Source organism: Pelophylax lessonae (assembly GCF_965119305.1).
Source record: "Pelophylax lessonae genome assembly, contig: HAP1_SCAFFOLD_327, whole genome shotgun sequence".
Taxonomy (NCBI): Eukaryota; Metazoa; Chordata; class Amphibia; order Anura; family Ranidae; genus Pelophylax; species Pelophylax lessonae.
In genome coordinates this window covers 182,267-199,675 of record NW_028120017.1, presented here as the reverse complement: position 1 = coordinate 199,675, position 17,409 = coordinate 182,267, and the positions used below count along the sequence as shown (strand labels likewise).

General features: G+C 56.2%; 1 protein-coding gene across 2 annotated transcripts in view; it reads left to right on the top strand.

The window, feature by feature from the left end:
- The first annotated feature begins 4,533 nt into the window (after positions 1-4,533).
- Positions 4,534-17,409, top strand: part of LOC309543714 (serine/threonine-protein phosphatase 2A 56 kDa regulatory subunit delta isoform-like) — a 69,920-nt gene continuing 57,044 nt past the window's right edge. For both annotated transcript variants that reach the window (XM_082276165.1, XM_082276164.1), the window contains exons 1-2: positions 4,534-4,654; positions 14,504-14,575. In XM_082276165.1, coding sequence (XP_082132291.1) covers positions 4,628-4,654; positions 14,504-14,575 — 99 coding nt within the window. In that variant the 5' untranslated portion in view covers positions 4,534-4,627. The remainder of the gene's footprint in view (positions 4,655-14,503; positions 14,576-17,409) is intronic.

Sequence of the window (17,409 nt, the reverse complement as noted above, 5' to 3'; positions counted from 1 at the left end):
GGACAGGAGAAGGGGGTGGGATATGTGGGGGGAGGGGACAGGAGAGGGGGTGGGATATGTGGGGGGAGGGGACAGGAGAAGGGGTGGGATATGTGGGGGGAGGGGACAGGAGAAGGGGGTGGGATATGTGGGGGGAGGGGACAGGAGAGGGGGTGGGATATGTGGGGGGGAGGGGACAGGAGAAGGGGTGGGATATGTGGGGGGGAGGGGACAGGAGAAGGGGGTGGGATATGTGGGGGGAGGGGACAGGAGAAGGGGGTGGGATATGTGGGGGAGGGGACAGGAGAAGGGGTGGGATATGTGGGGGGAGGGGACAGGAGAAGGGGGTGGGATATGTGGGGGGAGGGGACAGGAGAAGGGGGTGGGATATGTGGGGGGAGGGGACAGGAGAAGGGGGTGGGATATGTGGGGGGGAGGGGACAGGAGAAGGGGGTGGGATATGTGGGGGGGAGGGGACAGGAGAAGGGGTGGGATATGTGGGGGGGAGGGAAGGGGGTGGGATATGTGGGGGGAGGGGACAGGAGAAGGGGTGGGATATGTGGGGGGGAGGGACAGGAGAAGGGGGTGGGATATGTGGGGGGGAGGGGACAGGAGAAGGGGGTGGGATATGTGGGGGGAGGGGACAGGAGAAGGGGGTGGGATATGTGGGGGGAGGGGACAGGAGAAGGGGGTGGGATATGTGGGGGGAGGGGACAGGAGAAGGGGGTGGGATATGTGGGGGGAGGGGACAGGAGAAGGGGTGGGATATGTGGGGGGAGGGACAGGAGAAGGGGTGGGATATGTGGGGGGAGGGGACAGGAGAAGGGGGTGGGATATGTGGGGGGAGGGACAGGAGAAGGGGGTGGGATATGTGGGGGGGAGGGACAGGAGAAGGGGTGGGATATGTGGGGGAGGGGACAGGAGAAGGGGGTGGGATATGTGGGGGGAGGGGACAGGAGAAGGGGGTGGGATATGTGGGGGAGGGGACAGGAGAAGGGGGTGGGATATGTGGGGGGAGGGGACAGGAGAAGGGGGTGGGATATGTGGGGGGAGGGGACAGGAGAAGGGGGTGGGATATGTGGGGGGAGGGACAGGAGAAGGGGGTGGGATATGTGGGGGGAGGGGACAGGAGAAGGGGGTGGGATATGTGGGGGGAGGGGACAGGAAGAAGGGGGTGGGATATGTGGGGGGAGGGGACAGGAGAAGGGGGTGGGATATGTGGGGGAGGGACAGGAGAAGGGGGTGGGATATGTGGGGGGAGGGACAGGAGAAGGGGTGGGATATGTGGGGGGAGGGACAGGAGAAGGGGTGGGATATGTGGGGGGAGGGACAGGAGAAGGGGGTGGGATATGTGGGGGAGGGGACAGGAGAAGGGGGTGGGATATGTGGGGGGAGGGACAGGAGAAGGGGTGGGATATGTGGGGGGGAGGGGACAGGAGAAGGGGTGGGATATGTGGGGGAGGGGACAGGAGAAGGGGTGGGATATGTGGGGGAGGGGACAGGAGAAGGGGGTGGGATATGTGGGGGGAGGGACAGGAGAAGGGGTGGGATATGTGGGGGGGAGGGGACAGGAGAAGGGGTGGGATATGTGGGGGAGGGGACAGGAGAAGGGGGTGGGATATGTGGGGGGAGGGGACAGGAGAAGGGGTGGGATATGTGGGGGGGGGAGGGACAGGAGAAGGGGGTGGGATATGTGGGGGAGGGGACAGGAGAAGGGGGTGGGATATGTGGGGGGGAGGGGACAGGAGAAGGGGTGGGATATGTGGGGGAGGGGACAGGAGAAGGGGGTGGGATATGTGGGGGGAGGGGACAGGAGAAGGGGGTGGGATATGTGGGGGGGGAGGGGACAGGAGAAGGGGTGGGATATGTGGGGGAGGGACAGGAGAAGGGGGTGGGATATGTGGGGGAGGGGACAGGAGAAGGGGTGGGATATGTGGGGGAGGGGACAGGAGAAGGGGTGGGATATGTGGGGGGAGGGGACAGGAGAAGGGGTGGGATATGTGGGGGGAGGGACAGGAGAAGGGGGTAGGATATGTGGGGGGAGGGGACAGGAGAAGGGGGTGGGATATGTGGGGGGGAGGGGACAGGAGAAGGGGTGGGATATGTGGGGGAGGGGACAGGAGAAGGGGGTGGGATATGTGGGGGGAGGGGACAGGAGAAGGGGGTGGGATATGTGGGGGGGAGGGGACAGGAGAAGGGGTGGGATATGTGGGGGAGGGGACAGGAGAAGGGGGTGGGATATGTGGGGGGGTAGGGGACAGGAGAAGGGGGTGGGATATGTGGGGGGAGGGACAGGAGAAGGGGTGGGATATGTGGGGGGAGGGACAGGAGAAGGGGTGGGATATGTGGGGGAGGGGACAGGAGAAGGGGTGGGATATGTGGGGGAGGGGACAGGAGAAGGGGTGGGATATGTGGGGGAGGGGACAGGAGAAGGGGGTGGGATATGTGGGGGGGGGAGGGACAGGAGAAGGGGGTGGGATATGTGGGGGAGGGGACAGGAGAAGGGGGTGGGATATGTGGGGGGGGAGGGGACAGGAGAAGGGGTGGGATATGTGGGGGAGGGGACAGGAGAAGGGGTGGGATATGTGGGGGGAGGGGACAGGAGAAGGGGTGGGATATGTGGGGGAGGGGACAGGAGAAGGGGGTAGGATATGTGGGGGGGGAGGGGACAGGAGAAGGGGTGGGATATGTGGGGGAGGGGACAGGAGAAGGGGTGGGATATGTGGGGGAGGGGACAGGAGAAGGGGTGGGATATGTGGGGGGGTGTCGCAGCGATCTGACCAGTTAGAATTTAGGTTCTATGAGGGCGGGGAATACAGCCGCTGTGAGCCTCAATGTGGGGGCGTGGCCCTGTAATGTGGGGGCGTGGCCGTGTGGGGGCGGGCAGCGTTTGGTCGGAGAACTTGAGAAGTGTAGTGTGGGGGTGGAGCTATGAACGGTTGGGGGCGGTAGCCGGGCCTTGTTGGGGCGGGCAGTATGGTGTGAGGGCGGGGCAGTGTAGTATAGGGGCGGGGCTATTAACCCTTAGGGTAGAAGCAATGTAGTGTGGGGGCGGAGGAAAGGCAGTACGGGGGCGGGGAGAATATTTTGAACATTCTGCAGAATTCACCATTGCGGCGGCGGCAAACATTCTGTTACCATGGTGACACGTGCGTGTTTGCGTCTTCCCGCGTAGGTGACGTCATACGTCAAATCTGAGCGGCGGAGCGGCCAATGACAGGAGGGAGAGTCCTGACACCGGGTACCGGGGGGACCGAGGAGAGCCGGGACTGAGGCCTGCACAGGGCGGGAGACGGAACTGACTGAAAACCCCCCATCCCCCCCGGCTCTGTCTATACCGATCCCTCATAGATCCCACCGATCCCTCATAGATCGCCCATATTCCTCATAGATCCCACCGATCCCTCATAGATCCCTCATAGATCGCCCAGATCCCTCATAGATCCCACCGATCCCTCATAGATCGTCCATATCCTTCGTAGATCATACCGATCCCTCATAAATCGCCCATATTCTTCATAGATCGTACAGATCCATCATAGATCCCTCATAGATCGTCCATATCCTTCGTAGATTGTCCGGGTTCCCCTGGTAGATTGTCCGGGTTCCCCTTCGTAGATTGTCCGGGTTCCCCTTCGTAGATTGTCCGGGTTCCCCTTCGTAGATTGTCTGGGTCCACTCTCGTAGATTGTCCGGGTTCCCCTTCGTAGATTGTCCGGGTTCCCCTCGTAGATTGTCCGGGTTCCCCTCGTAGATTGTCCGGGTTCCCCTTCGTAGATTGTCCGGGTTCCCCTTCGTAGATTGTCCGGGTTCCCCTCGTAGATTGTCCGGGTTCCCCTCGTAGATTGTCCGGGTTCCCCTTCGTAGATTGTCCGGGTTCCCCTTCGTAGATTGTCCGGGTTCCCCTTCGTAGATTGTCCGGGTTCCCCTCTCGTAGATTGTCCGGGTTCCCCTTCGTAGATTGTCCGGGTTCCCCTCTCGTAGATTGTCCGGGTTCCCCTTCGTAGATTGTCCGGGTTCCCCTCTCGTAGATTGTCCGGGTTCCCCTTCGTAGATTGTCCGGGTTCCCCTTCGTAGATTGTCCGGGTTCCCCTGGTAGATTGTCCGGGTTCCCCTGGTAGATTGTCCGGGTTCCCCTTCGTAGATTGTCCGGGTTCCCCTTCGTAGATTGTCCGGGTTCCCCTTCGTAGATTGTCCGGGTTCCCCTTCGTAGATTGTCCGGGTTCCCCTTCGTAGATTGTCCGGGTTCCCCTGGTAGATTGTCCGGGTTCCCCTTCTTAGATTGTCCGGGTTCCCCTTCTTAGATTGTCCGGGTTCCCCTTCTTAGATTGTCCGGGTTCCCCTGGTAGATTGTCCGGGTTCCCCTGGTAGATTGTCCGGGTTCCCCTCGTAGATTGTCCGGGTTCCCTTCCAGATTGTCCGGGTTCCCCTTCTTAGATTGTCCGGGTTCCCCTGGTAGATTGTCCGGGTTCCCCTGGTAGATTGTCCGGGTTCCCCTCGTAGATTGTCCGGGTTCCCTTCCAGATTGTCCAGACCTCTCCTAGATTGTAAGGCCCCTCCCCCCATTGAGACTCTGTTGTGACAGCCAATCCCGGTTGCAGCTCACGGAGATCGCACTGAGCGATAGAAAAGGGGAGGAGCCACCAAGATGCCGAATAAAACCAAAAAAGAGAAGGTGAGACCTACACCATATATCCAGAGAAATCTCCCCTCCCCCTTAACACCATACATCCAATGTACTGTGTGTATCCATAGAAATCTCCCCTCCCCCTTCCCGCCATACATCCAATGTACTGTGTGTATCCAGAGAAATCTCCCCTCCCCCTTCCCGCCATACATCCAATGTACTGTGTGTATCCAGAGAAATCTCCCCTCCCCCTTCCCGCCTTACATCCAATGTACTGTGTGTATCCAGAGAAATCTCCCCTCCCCCTTCCCGCCTTACATCCAATGTACTGTGTGTATCCAGAGAAATCTCCCCTCCCCCTTCCCGCCATACATCCAATGTACTGTGTGTATCCAGAGAAATCTCCCCTCCCCCTTCCCGCCTTACATCCAATGTACTGTGTGTATCCAGAGAAATCTCCCCTCCCCCTTCCCGCCATACATCCAATGTACTGTGTGTATCCAGAGAAATCTCCCCTCCCCCTTCCCGCCTTACATCCAATGTACTGTGTGTATCCAGAGAAATCTCCCCTCCCCCTTTCCGCCATACATCCAATGTACTGTGTGTATCCAGAGAAATCTCCCCTCCCCCTTCCCGCCTTACATCCAATGTACTGTGTGTATCCAGAGAAATCTCCCCTCCCCCTTCCCGCCTTACATCCAATGTACTGTGTGTATCCAGAGAAATCTCCCCTCCCCCTTCCCGCCTTACATCCAATGTACTGTGTGTATCCAGAGAAATCTCCCCTCCCCCTCTTTCCGCCTTACATCCAATGTACTGTGTGTATCCAGAGAAATCTCCCCTCCCCCTTCCCGCCTTACATCCAATGTACTGTGTGTATCCAGAGAAATCTCCCCTCCCCCTTCCCGCCTTACATCCAATGTACTGTGTGTATCCAGAGAAATCTCCCCTCCCCCTCTTTCCGCCTTACATCCAATGTACTGTGTGTATCCAGAGAAATCTCCCCTCCCCCTTCCCGCCTTACATCCAATGTACTGTGTGTATCCAGAGAAATCTCCCCTCCCCCTTCCCGCCTTACATCCAATGTACTGTGTGTATCCAGAGAAATCTCCCCTCCCCCTTAACACCGTACATCCAATGTACTGTGTGTATCCAGAGAAATCTCCCCTCCCCCTTCCCGCCTTACATCCAATGTACTGTGTGTATCCAGAGAAATCTCCCCTCCCCCTTCCCGCCATACATCCAATGTACTGTGTGTATCCATAGAAATCTCCCCTCCCCCTTCCCGCCTTACATCCAATGTACTGTGTGTATCCAGAGAAATCTCCCCTCCCCCTCTTTCCGCCTTACATACAATGTACTGTGTGTATCCAGAGAAATCTCCCCTCCCCCTTCCCGCCTTACATCCAATGTACTGTGTGTATCCAGAGAAATCTCCCCTCCCCCTTCCCGCCTTACATCCAATGTACTGTGTGTATCCAGAGAAATCTCCCCTCCCCCTTCCCGCCTTACATCCAATGTACTGTGTGTATCCAGAGAAATCTCCCCTCCCCCTTCCCGCCTTACATCCAATGTACTGTGTGTATCCAGAGAAATCTCCCCTCCCCCTTCCCGCCATACATCCAATGTACTGTGTGTATCCAGAGAAATCTCCCCTCCCCCTTCCCGCCTTACATCCAATGTACTGTGTGTATCCAGAGAAATCTCCCCTCCCCCTCTTTCCGCCTTACATACAATGTACTGTGTGTATCCAGAGAAATCTCCCCTCCCCCTTCCCGCCTTACATCCAATGTACTGTGTGTATCCAGAGAAATCTCCCCTCCCCCTCTTTCCGCCTTACATCCAATGTACTGTGTGTATCCAGAGAAATCTCCCCTCCCCCTTCCCGCCTTACATCCAATGTACTGTGTGTATCCAGAGAAATCTCCCCTCCCCCTCTTTCCGCCTTACATCCAATGTACTGTGTGTATCCAGAGAAATCTCCCCTCCCCCTTCCCGCCTTACATCCAATGTACTGTGTGTATCCAGAGAAATCTCCCCTCCCCCTTCCCGCCTTACATCCAATGTACTGTGTGTATCCAGAGAAATCTCCCCTCCCCCTCTTTCCGCCTTACATACAATGTACTGTGTGTATCCAGAGAAATCTCCCCTCCCCCTTCCCGCCTTACATCCAATGTACTGTGTGTATCCAGAGAAATCTCCCCTCCCCCTCTTTCCGCCTTACATCCAATGTACTGTGTGTATCCAGAGAAATCTCCCCTCCCCCTTCCCGCCTTACATCCAATGTACTGTGTGTATCCAGAGAAATCTCCCCTCCCCCTTAACACCGTACATCCAATGTACTGTGTGTATCCAGAGAAATCTCCCCTCCCCCTTCCCGCCTTACATCCAATGTACTGTGTGTATCCATAGAAATCTCCCCTCCCCCTTCCCGCCATACATCCAATGTACTGTGTGTATCCAGAGAAATCTCCCCTCCCCCTTCCCGCCTTACATCCAATGTACTGTGTGTATCCAGAGAAATCTCCCCTCCCCCTTCCCGCCTTACATCCAATGTACTGTGTGTATCCAGAGAAATCTCCCCTCCCCCTTCCCGCCTTACATCCAATGTACTGTGTGTATCCAGAGAAATCTCCCCTCCCCCTCTTTCCGCCTTACATCCAATGTACTGTGTGTATCCAGAGAAATCTCCCCTCCCCCTTTCCGCCATACATCCAATGTACTGTGTGTATCCAGAGAAATCTCCCCTCCCCCTCTTTCCGCCTTACATACAATGTACTGTGTGTATCCAGAGAAATCTCCCCTCCCCCTTCCCGCCATACATCCAATGTACTGTGTGTATCCAGAGAAATCTCCCCTCCCCCTTCCCGCCATACATCCAATGTACTGTGTGTATCCAGAGAAATCTCCCCTCCCCCTTCCCGCCTTACATCCAATGTACTGTGTGTATCCAGAGAAATCTCCCCTCCCCCTTCCCGCCTTACATCCAATGTACTGTGTGTATCCAGAGAAATCTCCCCTCCCCCTCTTTCCGCCTTACATCCAATGTACTGTGTGTATCCAGAGAAATCTCCCCTCCCCCTTCCCGCCTTACATCCAATGTACTGTGTGTATTCAGAGAAATCTCCCCTCCCCCTTCCCGCCTTACATCCAATGTACTGTGTGTATCCAGAGAAATCTCCCCTCCCCCTTCCCGCCTTACATCCAATGTACTGTGTGTATCCAGAGAAATCTCCCCTCCCCCTTCCTGCCATACATCCAATGTACTGTGTGTATCCATAGAAATCTCCCCTCCCCCTTAACACCATACATCCAATGTACTGTGTGTATCAAGAGAAATCTCCCCTCCCCCTTCCCGACTTACATCCAATGTACTGTGTGTATCCAGAGAAATCTCCCCTCCCCCTTCCCGCCTTACATCCAATGTACTGTGTGTATCCAGAGAAATCTCCCCTCCCCCTTCCCGCCTTACATCCAATGTACTGTGTGTATCCAGAGAAATCTCCCCTCCCCCTTCCCGCCTTACATCCAATGTACTGTGTGTATCCCGAGAAATCTCCCCTCCCCCTTCCCGCCTTACATCCAATGTACTGTGTGTATCCAGAGAAATCTCCCCTCCCCCTTCCCGCCTTACATCCAATGTACTGTGTGTATCCAGAGAAATCTCCCCTCCCCCTTCCCGCCATACATCCAATGTACTGTGTGTATCCAGAGAAATCTCCCCTCCCCCTTCCCGCCATACATCCAATGTACTGTGTGTATCCAGAATGAGGAAGGACAGCTCCACAGACTCCTCCCATTTCTCCTGCACTGTGATTGGAGGCCTCCTGTGGTAAACTGATTGGACGTGACTCGTAAAGGCACACCCCTCATAGCTGACAATGCATACTGTATCAGAGCAACGGACTGCCAGCAGAGCTCAGAGACAGGATTATTGGAAGGCTTCAAACACATTTCTTCTGAGGGTTCCTCCGAGCACATCAACCTCCATAATTCTCACATGACTCAACCAGGACTCTTCCTAGAGCTGGTCACCCATCCAAACTGAGCAATGTGGGGGGAAGGGCCTTGGTAAGAGAGGTGACCAGGAACCCGATGGTCACTCTGATCTCCAGAGATCCTGTGTGGAGATAGAACCATCACTGCAGCCCTTCCCCCGATCTGGGCTGTATGGCGGAGTGGCTGGATGGAAGCCCCTCCTCAGTGTGAAGGAACTGTCCCACACTCCGCTTCAGTGCTTCCGTCAGTATACGGCTTTGAATATAGATATCGGATATTATAGCTACCAAGGACTAGGCAGGACTAGCTCAGCTGCTAAACTGGAACTCTTTATTGAAGAAGAACACAGACTTTTTATACACTCCACACTCAGGTGAGGCTGATCACATTCTTGTATACAGAAATATCATTACCACTAAACATTACTTAAACAACGAGGTACCTGGACAATCAGGGATCTCATTCCAGGTCAGACTGTCCGGCATCGAGCTCACAAAGTACAATACACATTATCACAAGTACAAACCCATCCCCCAATACTTTGCTAGCAGACAATAGGTGAGTTAATTAGCACAATTAACAATACAAACAGTGATCTCCCCCCTCCTCAGACTAGTAGGGAACAGACTATAGCAGGAGACCTACTTACAATAAACACATTATGGCCGGGGACCCCAGTGGTCTGAGCGGATTACATCTACAGTCATTGCTGGTTTGAGGCCCCCAAATATGGAACTTCCAGGTCTCAGAGTCTCTGTGTTTTGGGGAGACATGAACTTAAATCAGCAACAAGACCACTCCACGAATCCTCCAGGCATACACCTTCCAAAGAGCGGCGTTCCCTTAAATGTCAGGGCCCATAGTCAGTGGGTAAGAGGCTTGATCCCAGTCCTCCCCAAAAGTCTCTGTCCTGGTTAGGTCTGTCACACATGGAAGTCTCTGTCCTGGCGAGGTCTGTCTCACATGGAAGTCTCTGTCCTGGCTAGGTCTGTCACACATGGAAGTCTCTGTCCTGGCGAGGTCTGTCTCACATGGAAGTCTCTGTCCTGGCGAGGTCTGTCACACATGGAAGTCTCTGTCCTGGCGAGGTCTGTCACACATGGAAGTCTCTGTCCTGGCGAGGTCTGTCGCACATGGAAGTCTCTGTCCTGGCGAGGTCTGTCGCACATGGAAGTCTCTGTCCTGGCGAGGTCTGTCACACATGGAAGTCTCTGTCCTGGCGTGGTCTGTCGCACATGGAAGTCTCTGTCCTGGCGAGGTCTGTCGCACATGGAAGTCTCTGTCCTGGCGAGGTCTGTCGCACATGGAAGTCTCTGTCCTGGCGAGGTCTGTCGCACATGGAAGCCTCTGTCCTGGCGAGGTCTGTCGCACATGGAAGCCTCTGTCCTGGCGTGGTCTGTCGCACATGGAAGTCTCTGTCCTGGCGTGGTCTGTCGCACATGGAAGTCTCTGTCCTGGCGAGGTCTGTCGCACATGGAAGTCTCTGTCCTGGCGAGGTCTGTCGCACATGGAAGCCTCTGTCCTGGCTAGGTCTGTCGCACATGGAAGCCTCTGTCCTGGCGAGGTCTGTCGCACATGGAAGTCTCTGTCCTGGCGAGGTCTGTCGCACATGGAAGCCTCTGTCCTGGCGTGGTCTGTCGCACATGGAAGCCTCTGTCCTGGCGTGGTCTGTCACACATGGAAGTGTCTGTCCTGGCGAGGTCTGTCACACATGGAAGTCTCTGTCACACTCAGTGCAAAACACATGAAAGCCCATGAAGGACTCTCAGACTGGGAGGAAGAAGGTTCTCTGCTCTGATGAAACCAAGATTGAAGTGTTTGCCTCAATTCTAAACATTCTGTCTGGAGGAAACCTGGGCTCCACCCATTACCTGCCCAATACCATCCCAACTGTGAAGCATGGTCGTGGCAGGGTCATGCTGTGGGGTTGGGAGACTGGTCAGGGTTGAGGGGAAAGCTAAATGGAGCAAAGTACAGAGATCTCAATGAAAACCTGTTCCACAACTCAGGACCTCCAGACTGGGCCGAACTTTCACCCTTCCATCTTAAGCACAAGGCCGGGACCACACAGGAGTGGCTCAGGGACAACTCTCTGAACGTCCTACAGGGGCCCAAAACCCTGATTTCAACCCTATTGGACATTTCTGGAGCCCCCATCCACCTGGACTGTCCGCCGACGGCCCTCCATCCACCGGGACTGTCCACTGACAGCTGATTGGCCCCTATGCAGAGCTGCACCCCCCCCCCCCGTGTGTCTATGATAGGCAGTATGGCCCCCATGCAGTTGATTTCCACTGTGAAGGAAATGGAGAGTAATTCCTTGTTTTCTGGGTACTCACGATGATGAAGGAAGGGGCAGTGCTGTCTGTAGATTCAGGAGGCGGTAATGTATGTATGTGTGTGTGTTTCTGTAGATTCGGGCGGGTGGAGATGTGTGTGTGTGTGTTTCTGTAGATTCAGGGGCGGTGATGTGTCTGTAGATTCGGGGGGCGGAGATGTGATGTGTGTGTGTGTAGATTCGGGGGGCGGAGATGTGTGTGTGTGTGTGTGTGTAGATTCGGGGGGCGGTGATGTGTGTCTGTAGATTCGGGGGGCGGTGATGTGTGTGTGTGTCTGTAGATTCGGGGGGCGGAGATGTGTGTGTGTCTGTAGATTCGGGGGGCGGAGATGTGTGTGTGTCTGTAGATTCGGGGGGCGGAGATGTGTGTGTGTCTGTAGATTCGGGGGGCGGTGATGTGTGTGTCTGTAGATTCGGGGGGCGGTGATGTGTGTGTGTGTGTGTGTGTGTGTCTGTAGATTCGGGGGGCGGAGATGTGTGTGTGTGTGTGTGTGTAGATTCGGGGGGCGGTGATGTGTGTGTGTGTCTGTAGATTCGGGGGGGCGGAGATGTGTGTGTGTGTAGATTCGGGGGGCGGAGATGTGTGTGTCTGTAGATTCGGGGGGCGGAGATGTGTGTGTCTGTAGATTCTGGGGGCGGAGATGTGTGTGTCTGTAGATTCGGGGGGCGGAGATGTGTGTGTCTGTAGATTCGGGGGGCGGAGATGTGTGTCTGTAGATTCGGGGGGGCGGAGATGTGTGTGTGTCTGTAGATTCGGGGGGCGGAGATGTGTGTCTGTAGATTCGGGGGGGCGGAGATGTGTGTGTGTCTGTAGATTCGGCGGGCGGAGATGTGTGTCTGTAGATTCGGGGGGGCGGAGATGTGTGTGTCTGTAGATTCGGGGGGGCGGAGATGTGTGTGTGTGTAGATTCGGGGGGCGGAGATGTGTGTGTGTGTGTAGATTCGGGGGGGCGGAGATGTGTGTGTGTGTAGATTCGGGGGGCGGTGATGTGTGTGTCTGTAGATTCGGGGGGCGGAGATGTGTGTGTCTGTAGATTCGGGGGGCGGAGATGTGTGTGTCTGTAGATTCGGGGGGGCGGAGATGTGTGTGTCTGTAGATTCGGGGGGGCGGAGATGTGTGTGTGTGTAGATTCGGGGGGCGGAGATGTGTGTCTGTAGATTCGGGGGGGCGGAGATGTGTGTCTGTAGATTCGGGGGGGCGGAGATGTGTGTGTGTCTGTAGATTCGGGGGGCGGAGATGTGTGTCTGTAGATTCGGGGGGGCGGAGATGTGTGTGTGTGTGTGTAGATTCGGGGGGCGGTGATGTGTGTGTGTGTCTGTAGATTCGGGGGGCGGTGATGTGTGTGTCTGTAGATTCGGGGGGCGGTGATGTGTGTGTCTGTAGATTCGGGGGGGCGGTGATGTGTGTCTGTAGATTCGGGGGGCGGTGATGTGTGTCTGTAGATTCGGGGGGCGGTGATGTGTGTGTCTGTAGATTCGGGCGGGCGGAGATGTGTGTGTGGATTCGGGGGGCGGTGATGTGTGTGTCTGTAGATTCGGGGGGCGGAGATGTGTGTGTGTCTGTAGATTCGGGGGGCGGAGATGTGTGTGTGTCTGTAGATTCGGGGGGCGGAGATGTGTGTGTCTGTAGATTCGGGGGGCGGTGATGTGTGTGTCTGTAGATTCGGGGGGCGGTGATGTGTGTGTGTCTGTAGATTCTGGGGGCGGAGATGTGTGTGTCTGTAGATTCTGGGGGCGGAGATGTGTGTGTGTCTGTAGATTCGGGGGGGCGGAGATGTGTGTGTGTCTGTAGATTCGGGGGGGCGGAGATGTGTGTGTGTCTGTAGATTCGGGGGGGCGGAGATGTGTGTGTGTCTGTAGATTCGGCGGGCGGAGATGTGTGTCTGTAGATTCGGGGGGGCGGAGATGTGTGTGTCTGTAGATTCGGGGGGGCGGAGATGTGTGTGTCTGTAGATTCGGGGGGGCGGAGATGTGTGTGTGTGTAGATTCGGGGGGCGGTGATGTGTGTGTCTGTAGATTCGGGGGGCGGAGATGTGTGTGTCTGTAGATTCGGGGGGGCGGAGATGTGTGTGTGTGTAGATTCGGGGGGCGGAGATGTGTGTCTGTAGATTCGGGGGGGCGGAGATGTGTGTGTGTGTCTGTAGATTCGGGGGGCGGAGATGTGTGTCTGTAGATTCGGGGGGGCGGAGATGTGTGTGTGTGTGTGTAGATTCGGGGGGCGGTGATGTGTGTGTGTGTCTGTAGATTCGGGGGGCGGTGATGTGTGTGTCTGTAGATTCGGGGGGCGGTGATGTGTGTGTCTGTAGATTCGGGGGGGCGGAGATGTGTGTGTGTGTAGATTCGGGGGGGCGGAGATGTGTGTGTGTCTGTAGATTCGGGGGGCGGTGATGTGTGTCTGTAGATTCGGGGGGCGGTGATGTGTGTCTGTAGATTCGGGGGGCGGTGATGTGTGTCTGTAGATTCGGGGGGGCGGAGATGTGTGTGTGTGTCTGTAGATTCGGGGGGCGGTGATGTGTGTGTCTGTAGATTCGGGCGGGCGGAGATGTGTGTGTGTGTGGATTCGGGGGGCGGTGATGTGTGTGTCTGTAGATTCGGGGGGCGGAGATGTGTGTGTGTCTGTAGATTCGGGGGGCGGAGATGTGTGTGTCTGTAGATTCGGGGGGGCGGAGATGTGTGTGTCTGTAGATTCGGGGGGCGGTGATGTGTGTCTGTAGATTCGGGGGGCGGAGATGTGTGTGTGTCTGTAGATTCGGGGGGCGGTGATGTGTGTGTCTGTAGATTCGGGGGGCGGTGATGTGTGTGTCTGTAGATTCGGGGGGCGGAGATGTGTGTGTCTGTAGATTCGGGGGGCGGTGATGTGTGTGTCTGTAGATTCGGGGGGCGGAGATGTGTGTGTGTGTGTGTAGATTCGGGGGGGCGGAGATGTGTGTGTCTGTAGATTCGGGGGGCGGAGATGTGTGTGTCTGTAGATTCGGGGGGCGGTGATGTGTGTGTCTGTAGATTCGGGGGGCGGTGATGTGTGTCTGTAGATTCGGGGGGCGGTGATGTGTGTCTGTAGATTCGGGGGGCGGAGATGTGTGTGTGTGTGTAGATTCGGGGGGGCGGAGATGTGTGTCTGTAGATTCGGGGGGCGGAGATGTGTGTCTGTAGATTCGGGGGGCGGTGATGTGTGTGTCTGTAGATTCGGGGGGCGGTGATGTGTGTGTCTGTAGATTCGGGGGGCGGTGATGTGTGTGTGTAGATTCGGGGGGGCGGAGATGTGTGTCTGTAGATTCGGGGGGGGGGGCGGTGATGTGTGTCTGTAGATTCGGGGGGGGGGGCGGTGATGTGTGTGTCTGTAGATTCGGGGGGGCGGTGCTGTCTTTAGAATCGGGGGTGGTGCTGTGTGTGTGTGTGTGTAGATTTGGGGGGCGGTGCTGTCTGTGGATTCGGGGGGGGGGGGGGGTGCTGTGTGTCTGTAGATTTGGGGGTTGGGCTGCACCTGTGTCATGTGGCTAGAGCAGGCTATGAGTAATATAGTGTATGGAAATCACCTTTTAGGCTGTTTTTGTGTTTTCTAGGAACCAGTCAAGCCAGTGGCGGGTAGAAGTACGGTGAAGAGCAGCAAGGAAGGTGGAGGAAGTTCGGAAGAGGTGGGTTGCGCAGGCATTGATGGCGGGGTTCGGCTGGCGTTGATGGCGGGGTTGGGCTGGCGGGGTTGGGCTGGCGTTGATGGCCGGGTTGCGCAGGCATTGATGGCGGGGTTGCGCAGGCATTGATGGTGGGTTTGCGCAGGCATTGATGGCGGGGTTGCGCAGGCATTGATGGCGGGGTTGCGCAGGCATTGATGGCGGGGTTGCGCAGGCATTGATGGCCGGGTTGCGCAGGCATTGATGGCGGGGTTGCGCAGGCATTGATGGTGGGTTTGCGCAGGCATTGATGGCGGGGTTGCGCAGGCATTGATGGCGGGGTTGCGCAGGCATTGATGGCGGGGTTGGGCTGGCGTTGATGGCGGGGTTGGGCTGGCGGGGTTGGGCTGGCGTTGATGGCCGGGTTGCGCAGGCATTGATGGCGGGGTTGCGCAGGCATTGATGGCGGGGTTGCGCAGGCATTGATGGTGGGTTTGCGCAGGCATTGATGGCCGGGTTGCGCAGGCATTGATGGTGGGTTTGCGCAGGCATTGATGGCGGGGTTGGGCTGGCGTTGATGGCGGGGTTGGGCTGGCGGGGTTGGGCTGGCGTTGATGGCCGGGTTGCGCAGGCATTGATGGCGGGGTTGCGCAGGCATTGATGGTGGGTTTGCGCAGGCATTGATGGCGGGGTTGCGCAGGCATTGATGGCGGGGTTGCGCAGGCATTGATGGCGGGGTTGCGCAGGCATTGATGGCCGGGTTGCGCAGGCATTGATGGCGGGGTTGCGCAGGCATTGATGGTGGGTTTGCGCAGGCATTGATGGCGGGGTTGCGCAGGCATTGATGGCGGGGTTGCGCAGGCATTGATGGCGGGGTTGGGCTGGCGTTGATGGCGGGGTTGGGCTGGCGGGGTTGGGCTGGCGTTGATGGCCGGGTTGCGCAGGCATTGATGGCGGGGTTGCGCAGGCATTGATGGCGGGGTTGCGCAGGCATTGATGGTGGGTTTGCGCAGGCATTGATGGCCGGGTTGCGCAGGCATTGATGGTGGGTTTGCGCAGGCATTGATGGCCGGGTTGCGCAGGCGTTGATGGCGGGGTTGGGCTGGCAGGGTTGCGCAGGCATTGATGGCGGGGTTGCGCAGGCATTGATGGCCGGGTTGCGCAGGCGTTGTTGGCAAGGTTGGTCATGCTGATATACTTCCAGTGGACACTGTCTGTGGTCTAATTGTCATCTTGATTGAAGCCAAAACATGTTTTTGCGAGTTCCACTCCGGGACAGTCACCTGAAATTGTCTCTGCCTACCTGCAGGAGATCCCAACCCATAGAGGTTGAAGCTCCTTTATAGCTCGAGCCCCTCAGTTCTTGTGTTTCCTGAATAACCTGTGGGCACCGTTTATGCAGCTAACCCAGGAGATTCTTGGGGATCCCCTCTCTTATACCCCTGCTAACCCGCAGGTCAGTAGATCATGTAGGCTTTTAGTAGGAGAGATTGTGCTGCTGTGGTTGCCCTGGGCTACAACCCTCCCTCCCATCTGTGGCCATTGACAGCTGGCCCTTTTCTGTGGTTATTCTTAGTTCACCCCGCCCGTCCCCCACAGCAGTTGGCCCTTTTTCTAAACTTGTTTTAATTCAACAATATCGTTCCTGAGAACTGGTGACCAAAGGTAAAGGGCAGAGGAGGGTTACCTTGTAAAGGGGTGGGATGGTCATATTTGTAATGTATGCTGTTCTTCCTGCATGAGAGTATTCTGCTGCTATTGCTGAGTCTGTCCTCTACCAACTCCTCCAAGTCCTTTTCCATCACTGATGCTGCCAGGGGAGCCCCTCCTAATGTGGGGTAACGTTACATTTCTCAATATTGAACCTCCCCTGTCAGGTAGCTGCCCAACCCCCTATTGTTTTTGAAGGTCCAGTGTTGATGTCACATCCTGTGAGGTCTTCCAGTGTTGATGTCACATCCTGTGAGGTCTTCCAGTAATGATGTCACATCCTGTGAGGTCTTCCAGTAATGATGTCACATCCTGTGAGGTCTTCCAGTAATGATGTCATGTCCTGTGAGGTCCTTCCAGTGTTGATGTCACATCCTGTGAGGTCCTTCCAGTGTTGATGTCACATCCTGTGAGGTCCTTCCAGTGTTGATGTCACATCCTGTGAGGTCCTTCCAGTGTTGATGTCACATCCTGTGAGGTCCTTCCAGTGTTGATGTCACATCCTGTGAGGTCTTCCAGTAATGATGTCACATCCTGTGAGGTCTTCCAGTAATGATGTCACATCCTGTGAGGTCTTCCAGTAATGATGTCATGTCCTGTGAGGTCCTTCCAGTGTTGATGTCACATCCTGTGAGGTCCTTCCAGTGTTGATGTCACATCCTGTGAGGTCTTCCAGTGTTGATGTCACGTCCTGTGAGGTCCTTCCAGTGTTGATGTCACGTCCTGTGAGGTCCTTCCAGTGTTGATGTCACGTCCTGTGAGGTCCTTCCAGTGTTGATGTCACATCCTGTGAGGTCCTTCCAGTGTTGATGTCACATCCTGTGAGGTCCTTCCAGTGTTGATGTCACATCCTGTGAGGTCCTTCCAGTGTTGATGTCACATCCTGTGAGGTCCTTCCAGTGTTGATGTCACGTCCTGTGAGGTCCTTCCAGTGTTGATGTCACGTCCTGTGAGGTCCTTCCAGTGTTGATGTCACGTCCTTCCAGTGTTGATGTCACATCCTGTGAGGTCCTTCCAGTGTTGATGTCACGTCCTGTGAGGTCCTTCCAGTGTTGATGTCACGTCCTGTGAGGTCCTTCCAGTGTTGATGTCACGTCTTGTGAGGTCCTTCCAGTGTTGATGTCACGTCTTGTGAGGTCCTTCCAGTG